Source organism: Drosophila sulfurigaster, chromosome 3, assembly GCF_023558435.1.
Source record: "Drosophila sulfurigaster albostrigata strain 15112-1811.04 chromosome 3, ASM2355843v2, whole genome shotgun sequence".
NCBI classification, from domain to species: domain Eukaryota; kingdom Metazoa; phylum Arthropoda; class Insecta; order Diptera; family Drosophilidae; genus Drosophila; species Drosophila sulfurigaster.
Genome location: NC_084883.1, coordinates 55887261 through 55897090, shown reverse-complemented (window position 1 = coordinate 55897090; position 9830 = coordinate 55887261). Strand labels below are relative to the sequence as shown.

Here is a 9830-nt window from a genome sequence, read left to right as displayed (position 1 = left end):
AAAATAAATTTTAGATTTCCTATTACATGAGAACTATAAGGACTATATGAATGCAATATGGTCAGTAGGTAGAACACGAGAAAATTGAATTTAAGGACTATATGAATGAATTTTGGTCTGTAGGCAACAATTGTCAAGAAATCTGCCCGATGTCGTTTGCAAACCAAAACTTAGAGCAGTTGGATTACCAGGCTAACATAAACCAGCAGCAAGCAGATGAAGTACAGAAAGTCACTTTCGACAAATGCCTACATAAGACATGCCCACTTATCCCTTTCGCCCACTCTAATATCTTGGTGAGCCACCTAGTCAAGGGCATACACAATTTGGCAGACATTCACTTAAATTTTTGGCAAGCCAATATTTGCCTTCAAAGATCACTTGCAATGCCTTCAAATTGTGCAGAACTGTTAAGTAGCAATTGATTAGATTAGCTAAGCAATCTTTGTGAAGCTCGCCTGCCTGACCACGCCCACTTATCAGGTCCACCTTAAGTGATATCTTGGTCCGCCGCCTAGTCAAGCACACACACATGCATTTCACACACATTCATCAAAATTTTTGGCATCGAACTTTTCGCTTTCTCACACATACATACATACATACATATATATGTAGATTACTGGTAATGTCTGGAGTAAGTATCTGATTAGTAGCAATTCATTAGAAGCATGCACATACACACTCACACATGCGCTTCTAAAGTGTGCAACCTTCATGAAGCTATTCTGCTTGACCATGCCCACTTATCCCTTTCGCCCACTCTAATATCTTGGTCCGCCGCCTAGTCAATCACACACCCATGCATTTCACACACATTCATCAAAATTTTTGGCATAGACTTTTTCGCATTCGCACACATACATACATACATATGTATGTAGATTACTGGCAATGTCTGGAGGTTTTGTACAACTGTTAAGTAAGAAATGCTTAACTATTGAACTAGCAAGCTGCGAATTCTTTGTGAAGCCCTCCTGCCTGACTACGTCCACTTCTCAGTTTCGCAATAAAAATATCTACCTACTGACCAAATTTCATTCATATAGTCCTTACACTTCTCTTGTAATAGGTAATTGAAAAATATTTTTGGAATTTTCAAATTTTCACGTGTTTTCCAGGTATGGACAACTAGAGATTTGCGCGTATAATGACAAGTTGTATATCAAAAATTCAAGAGATATCCACCTACTGTCAAAAATGCGTTAACATAATCCTTATAGTTCTTCTGCAATCCGTAATCGAAAGAAGATATTTGGAAATTTGCATGCACATACACACTCACACATGCGCTTCTAAAGTGTGCAACCTTCATGAAGCTATTCTGCTTGACCATGCCCACTTATCCCTTTCGCCCACTCTAATATCTTGGTCCGCCGCCTAGTCAATCACACACACATGCATTTGACACACATTCATCAAAATTTTTGGCATCGAACTTTTCGCTTTCTCACACATACATACATACATACATATATATGTAGATTACTGGTAATGTCTGGAGTAAGTATCTGATTAGTAGCAATTCATTAGAAGCATGCACATACACACTCACACATTCACTTCTAAGCACATACATACACACATACTAATATAGGCGAGCATGTAGATACATAGACAGACGCATACATACAAACGAAAGCACAGCTGAGCAAACGCAGTCCTTGTCCAAACATCTAAGACGCGAGCAATTGCTGTCGTCTTCATTGTCGGTCTTCGGCTTTTGCATACGAAGCCTCGCATCGAAGCGCACGATTTGCAGGCAACTTCGGCTGTTGCTTCGTCTGCTGCTTCGTCGCTTTCGTTTCCACGTTCGGCACGCGTTCGTTCGTCGTGGGCCATCGACGACAACGTCACCGCGTGGCTCTCGATCTCTTCCTCCCTCCCGCTCTCTATCCTTTTCGATCTGTCACTCCACGACTGTGTGTAGGCATGTGTTTGTGTGTGTGTGTGTGTGTGGAGCCAACCCAACTGATGGAAATCCAACTACCCAGCAAGCAATTTGAGCGATTTCTGACAGTTTTCTGATAGTTTTTTATGAGCATTTTACATCATAAAGTGCCCAAAAAAGAGTCCGGAAAGAGCGTTTTTTTCCGTGAAAACGGTCGCACTTTAAGAGGGCAATTTCTGAGTCTAATATGACTCTTTTTTGACACAGAAATAAGTGCTTTCACCCTCCTAATCAAGCATTGAAAACCCTCCGAAAATACTCATAAAAGTATAATTTTTAGGCACTTAAATCGCACCGAAAAAGGTTCATTTCAGACACATAATTGAAACATTTTTTTTGAAGTAATTTAAATCAATAAAATTTATATTTTATATTTGTTTTTTATTTTTCTGAAAAAGTATAGTGAAAATTGGAAAAATCTTAAATATTAATTCTTAAATTCTATATATGTGTATTATTAAATAACAAATATGGAAATCGTACAAACTAATTCTTAAATTCAATGGATATGTGTATTATTTTATAAAAAAAATGGAAATCTTACAAACTATATCTTAAATTTTAAGCCATATATAAACTATTAATTTTTCTAAGTCAAATGTTTTTTAGCTTTGTTATAATATTTAATTCTATCATTTGCAGTTTGAAACCATTTGCTGGAAATTGATGAAAACTGTTTTTCATCCACTGCAAATTTTTGATTAAAAGCACCTTAAAAGAGTAAAAAAAACGTTGTTTTAAAACATAGAAAATTAATTTGGGAAAAGGATGGAAAAATGGATTAAAGTCAAATATTTAAAGTGCAAAAATTATTACTTCTCATGGCTGTCGTTATCGCCATGCTCAGAACACACTTTTTAGTGTGAGTCCCCTTCCACGAATACTTAAGAGCAATCTCATCCGAAAAAATTTTCTTCCACATTGTGCGCAAAAATTTGGCAGGATCAGAAATGTTGTAATTTTTGATTTCAGCATCCTATAAAAAATAGAAATATAAAAAAAAAGGAAACGACTGCGTTTTCTTACCAGCTGTTCACACAATTCTGCTGAATTATTTAATTCCTCTTCAAATTTTTCTATCTCTTCCATTTTATTGAAGGATTTTGGTGGTAGCAACATACGAGGCTTATTTCCTTGAACAAGCTTTCGTTGTGCTATCACTTCCGTTAAAATTCGAGTTTGAATGATAGTGTTATCAGCTTCCAATTTAATTACGCGTTCATTAAGATCTATAAAAATATATTTTGGTTTTGTGTGTAAATTTAAAAGTCATTATTCTATACCTTCTACATTTTTGTTTAATTTTTGCAGTTGGTCGTAAATCTGCTGCAACATATCTAAAAAGGGCAAAATTATTTAGTTTGGTTTAAAGATCGATTTTCATAACTATACTTACTTGATGTGGATGGATTCGCATAGCTAGAAGTTAGCTGGGTATAGGCAACTTCATTCGCCAAAGTTGATTCAGCTGAATGCGTGCCATTGCTCAAAAATTGGTCAGTGAAATCATTCATTATGTATTAAAGGGATAACGATTATGCACGCTGGTGTCGAAAGATTAAAAATAATAGCTTTTCGTGTAACGTCTGCTACTTTGTGAACTATTGGTATGTCACTAATTACTAATGATTGGGATAATTGTATGCCTAAAAGTCTTGATTGTAGAGGTAACGTAAAAAGGTCTTCATTAAGTAAAATTTCATTTGATTTTACAAATACTTCGTTGTTTTCTTCCACAAAATTATTAATTTTAAAAACCCTAGAATCTACAATGTATACGTGGTCTGGAGCATTTATGGACATATATATGCTTTTGTTTTGAATTGAGGAAATATCTCCATCCACACATCTTTTTAAAACTTTTGATTTCGAATCTCTTCTTAACGTGCTATTCATACTCTGCTCTACAAGACGATTATATATCTGTGTAGCAACTTGTGTTCCCTTTCTAACCATTTTCTTTACATTGCATAAATAACTTTCATATTTAAAAGCACTAAAAGAATGTAAATTGGATTGGTAAAAAATACATTCATCTGCCAAGTGCGATAAACAATGAAAATTATATTTAAGAAAAGTTGCATCATAAAGCTCTGGCAATTTGCTTATAAAGCTACGAATCAATTCTCTAGCGCACACATTTTTACTTAAGCAATATTCATCACTGAGCAGAATTCTTATAGCAATGCTTAATTGCATAAAATGTTCATATCTGCTTTCAGTTAAAACTCCTTTTAAAACTACTGGTCCAGTATATAGTAGGAATTGCCTAAACTCAACGGCTTTCCACCTATCCATATCCAACATACTTCTGGGTTTTCTGGCAAATTCCTTACATATATCTGTCTTTAAAGACATGAACAGGTTATTTAAATAATCTATTTTTTCTTTATTTAGGGAGTAGTTCTGGCTTCTAATTTTTATCCATCCATTCAACATACTTTTCACTACCCCGAGGCAAACTGTATGCATATAATCGAATGGGAATTGGCGGACTATGTCTATTGGAAGCTCTTCAATTTTAAGTGGAAGCAGAATGTTATGGTGTTCGACTTGTGATCTATTTCTAAATTGGTCGTCTGTTCTTGGTAAACTTTCTTGAAGTTGATATATTATTCTTCTTTGGAAGTTCTCACCACGTTGATGACACTTGTGGCAACCAAAATAGGCGCTATGGCCTTTATTTCCAAGAACAAAAGCTCTAGCGGGCGAGTCGCAAATAAAGGCTCTAACCTTGACTTCGAAATGATAGGATTTGTATAAAAAACCAGAAGAAATAAGAGAAGAAAGTTCAGAAATAAATAAATTAAGGTATTCATTAATATCTTTTGGCTTGCTCTCTCCACAATAGACGCCTGCTAGCAATACAGGGGAAGTTCTGTCAACATTTATTAAAATCGGCCATGCCTGTATGTTGGAACTTTTAAAGAGAGGTAATCCATCAATATTTATATTAATATGTAATGCCTTTTCATTAAAAGAAAAGTTTTCAAAAAAATCGGTCAAACAATCAGCGATTCCATAATGAATATATTCGCCGCCATTCATTGGGACACAAAAACTGTCTTTAGGTGTTTTTTTTAAAGTTCTGGAATCCCACGGCAAATCAGGTGATATATGCCGCAAGATTTTAAGAAGCTCATTTAAAGCCGAGCATGAAATATTAAATGCAACAGCCCAGTTCGACAATTTATCTCGAAGAGATTTGATCTCGAGGTCTTCTGAAGGTTCAGACAGGTGACTGCTGTCAGTGGAGTATCCATCATTTTCCATAAAATTTTGCTCCAAAATAGGTCCTGCATTCATTATTGGTTCATTGATGACGTCCTCTGTTGGCAGAGGCTCCTCACAGCGTCGATTCTTTGCCTTCAGGGCATTTATTATTTGTTTACACTCAGACCGGCTTGATCTCTGGAGACTCATTTTGGCTTTAAATTTTAAACACTTCGTTACACTTTTGTTAAGCACTTTTTGTTTTAAATTTCAGTTGAAACACTTTCTTTTACTTAATTTTAAGCACTCTGTTACACTTTTCTAAGCACGTCAGACTTACACTTCTTCAATGTTCAAACTAACTAAAATTGTCAATTTTCGAACATTTTGCGATAAGCGATCTGCACACCGTTATTTTAAGCTGTGTTTTTACTTTGTTCTTACTTACCATAGCTCCGAATATGCTCACACTTATGAGCTCTTTTTGAGCCTATGTGGAACAACCCCCAAATTTGCTCAGAAAATGCTCTTATTTATGTGCCTACTCAGAAAACACTCTTAAAATCGGCTCTTTTTGGACACATAATTTAGAGCCCTCCTAACTTTGCTTGCTGGGTACAGATGAATCAGTTTCAATATATGCATATGCCTGCGAGTGTCAGTGTCGACTAGGTGAATGTGTGTATGTGTGTGCGTGTGATGATAAATGAGTTTTTATTTTGATTTTATTCACTGTTTAGCTTTGGCATTTTTGCATGTGAACTGCTCTCCCTTCCCTTCCCTCTACAATATTTGAAATTTGCAAGCGAGCGATTGCTGTCGTCTTCATTTTCGAGACTTTCGTCGCGGCAAAACCAAATGGACATGCGCTAGCTGGTAGCTGCTAACCTATGCGGCAACTTTGCGTTGCCAAACTTCACATGCATACACAAGCCAATTAAAGCGAGCAAGTCACATAGACGCATACATACAAACGATCTGCGACTGAACTGAATGTGACGTACGCTGCGCGCTGCGTTCGAGTTAAGTTGCTGTTGCTTTTGTAATAGCCCAATAAAAAAGAATATAAATACAACTTTTACAATTCTTAAAGGATTTTCTCTTGAAATGCGCAATCGAAACAAAAGGTAACGAAAACCAGGGATCCACGTTAAAGTTGCGCATTGAAAATATCTAGCTACTAACGATTTCTGCTGATTTCTGATCGCCTGGCACTTTTGAGCCTTTCACGCCGACTTCAACTGACCAACAACAACAAATTTAGTCAGTTCAACAACAACTACAACAACATCAAAAATTACAACAACTACATTTGGGAAAGAGCAACAATTGTCAAGAAATCTGCCCGATGTCGCTTGCAAATCAAAACTTAGAGCAATAGGATTACCAGACTAACATAAAGCAGCAGCAAGCAGATGAAGTACAGAAAGTCACTTTCGACAAATGCCTACATAAGACAGAGAGAGTATTTTCTCCCGCTCTGAGAATCCATAGAACAAAGCTGAGCATTGCTGCTGATAAGTTGGCTAGTGGACAAGTCGTATGAGTAAGTTCACACCGACTCCAATAGATGGCGCTGCAAATGATTTTTGTAAAGATCACTTGCAATGCCTTCAAATTGTGCAGAACTGTTAAGTAGCAATTGATTAGATTAGCTAGGCAATCTTTTTAAAGCTCGCCTGCCTGACCACGCCCACTTATCAGGTCCACCTTAAGTTATATCTTGGTCCGCCGTCTAGTCAATCACACACACATGCATTTCACACACATTCATCAACATTTTTGGCATCGACTTTTTCGCATTCGCACACATGCATACATACATACATATATATGTAGATTACTGGTAATGTCTGGAGTAAGTATCTGATTAGTAGCAATTCATTAGAAGCATGTACATACAAACTCACACATTCACTTCTAAGCACATACATACACACACACCAATATAGGCGAGGATGTAGATACATAGACAGACGCATACATACAAACAAAAGCACAGCTGAGCCAACGCAGTCCTTGTCCAAACATCTAAGACACGAGCAATTGCTGTCGTCTTCATTGTCGGCCTTCGGCTTTTGCATACGAAGCCTCGCATCGAAGCGCACGATTTGCAGGCAACTTCGGCTGTTGCTTCGTCTGCTGCTTCGTCGCTTTCGTTTCCACGTTCGGCACGCGTTCGTTCGTCGTGGGCCATCGACGACAACGTCACCGCGTGGCTCTCGATCTCTTCATCCCTCCCGCTCTCTATCCTTTTCGATCTGTCACTCCACGACTATGTGTAGGCATGTGTTTGTGTGTGTGTGTGTGGAGCCAACCCAACTGATGGAAATCCAACTGCAGATGAATCAGCTTCAATATATGCATATGCCTGCGTGTGTCAGTGTCGACTAGGTGAATGTGTGTGCGTGTGATAAATGAGTTTTTCTTTTGATTTTATTCACTGTTTAGCTTTGGCATTTTTGCATGTGAACTGCTCTCCCTTCCCTTCCCTCTACAATATTTGAAATTTGCAAGCGAGCGATTGCTGTCGTCTTCATTTTCGAGACTTTCGTCGCGGCAAAACAAAATGGACATGCGCTAGCGGGTAGCTGCTAACCTATGCGGCAACTTTGCGTTGCCAAACTTCACATGCATACACAAGCCAATTAAAGCGAGCAAGTCACATAGACGCATACATACAAACGATCTGCGACTGAACTGAGTGTGTGACGTACGCTGCGCGCTGCTTTCGAGTTGCGTTCGAACGTGTTCGCCGTGTTCACTTATTTCATCTGCAGACTTGTCAGTTTTTTGGCGCTCGTGGTAGCTTTTAATTGGCCAGCAATAACAAGCACATTATCAAAATTGTTGCTGTAATTACTTAAGTTGCTGTTGCTTTTGTAATAGCTGAATAAAAAAGAATATAAATACAACTTTTACAATTCTTAAAAGATTTTCTCTTGCAACCCGTAATCACAACCAAATATATGGAAATTTCCAAATTTTCACGTGTTCGCCAGGTAACGAAAACCTGAGATCCACGTTTATAATGATAAGTTAAATATTAAAAGTTGCGCATTGAAAATATCTACCTACTGACCAAATTTCATTAACATAGTCCTTATAGTTTTCTTGCAATCCGTAATCGAAACAAAATATATGCAATTTTTGCAAATTTGCACGTAATGCGTAATAATGGCAAATTGTACATTAAAAGTTGCGCATTGAAAATATCTACATACTTACCAAATTTCGTTAACATAGTCCTTATAGTTCTTCTGCAATCCGTAATCGAAAGAAGATATTTGGAAATTTGCATGCACATACACACTCACACATGCGCTTCTAAAATGCGCAACTTTCATGAAGCTATTTTACTTGACCATGCCCACTTATCCCTTTCGCCCACTCTAATATCTTGGTGAGCCACCTAGTCAAGGGGGCATACACAATTTGTCAGACATTCACTAAAATTTTTGGCAAGCCAATTTTTGGCTTCAAAGATCACTTGCAATGCCTTCAAATTGTGCAGAACTGTTAAGTAGCAATTGATTAGATTAGCTAGGCAATCTTTGTGAAGCTCGCCTGCCTGACCACGCCCACTTATCAGGTCCACCTTAAGTGATATGTTGGTCCGCCGCCTAGTCAATCACACACCCATGCATTTCACACACATTCATCAAAATTTTTGGCATCGACTTTTTCGCTTTCGCACACATACATACATACATATGTATGTAGATTACTGGCAATGTCTGGAGGGTTTGTACAACTGTTAAGTAAGAAATGCGTAACTATTGAACTAGCAAGCTGCGAATTCTTTGTGAAGCCCTCCTGCCTGCCCACGTCCACTTATCAGGTCCGCCCACACTAATACACACAATTTAACAAACATGCATTCACATTTTTGGCATGCAATTTTTACTTTCAATCAGTTGCAATGCCTTCGAAAAGTGAACTGATTAGTAGCAATTCATTAGAAGCATGCACATACACACTCACACATTCACTTCTAAGCACATACATACACACATACCAATATAGGCGAGCATGTAGATACATAGACAGACGCATACATACAAACGAAAGCACAGCTGAGCCAACGCAGTCTTTGTCCAAACATCTTCATTGTCGGCCTTCGGCTTTTGCATACGAAGCCTTGCATCGAAGCCCACGATTTGCAGGCAACTTCGGCTGTTGCTTCGTCTGCTGCTTCGTCGTTTTCGTTTCCACGTTCGGCACGCGTTCGTTCGTCGTGGGCCATCGACGACAACGTCACCGCGTGGCTCTCGATCTCTTCCTCCCTCCCGCTATCTATCCTTTTCGATCTGTCACTCCACGACTATGTGTAGGCATGTGTTTGTGTGTGTGTGTGTGGAGCCAACCCAACTGATGGAAATCCAACTGCAGATGAATCAGCTTCAATATATGCATATGCCTGCGTGTGTCAGTGTCGACTAGGTGAATGTGTGTATGAGTGTGCGTGTGGTGATAAATGAGTTTTTATTTTGATTTTATTCACTGTTTAGCTTTGGCATTTTTGCATGTGAACTGCTCTCCCTTCCCTTCCCTCGCCAATATTTGAAAATTGCAAGCGAGCGATTGCTGTCGTCTTCATTTTCGAGACTTTCGTCGCGGCAAAACAAAATGAACATGCGCTAGCTGGTAGCTGCTAACCTATGCG

At 38.2% G+C, this 9830-nt stretch overlaps 1 protein-coding gene across 1 annotated transcript; it reads right to left on the bottom strand.

Annotated features, from left to right (window-relative positions):
• Positions 1–2738: 2738 nt before the first annotated feature.
• LOC133840144 (uncharacterized) lies at positions 2739–5198 on the bottom strand. Its single transcript, XM_062271807.1, has 4 exons — positions 3348–5198; positions 3235–3288; positions 2978–3180; positions 2739–2927 (listed from the first exon to the last, which is right to left on the bottom strand). The coding sequence occupies exons 1-4, from the start codon at positions 3463–3465 to the stop codon at positions 2739–2741; spliced, it is 564 nt and encodes a 187-aa protein (XP_062127791.1). The 5' UTR covers positions 3466–5198.
• Between the last annotated feature and the right edge of the window lie 4632 nt (positions 5199–9830).

Excerpts from the sequence above, each read along its gene's own strand:
- LOC133840144 (XM_062271807.1), bottom strand. The coding sequence starts at position 3,465 with ATGAATGATTTCACTGACCAATTTTTGAGCAATGGCACGCATTCAGCT. Across the intron at positions 3,289-3,347 it reads TGCGAATCCATCCACATCAA|ATATGTTGCAGCAGATTTAC; the intron begins GTAAGTATAGTT and ends TGCCCTTTTTAG. Across the intron at positions 2,928-2,977 it reads CAGAATTGTGTGAACAGCTG|GATGCTGAAATCAAAAATTA; the intron begins GTAAGAAAACGC and ends TATTTTTTATAG.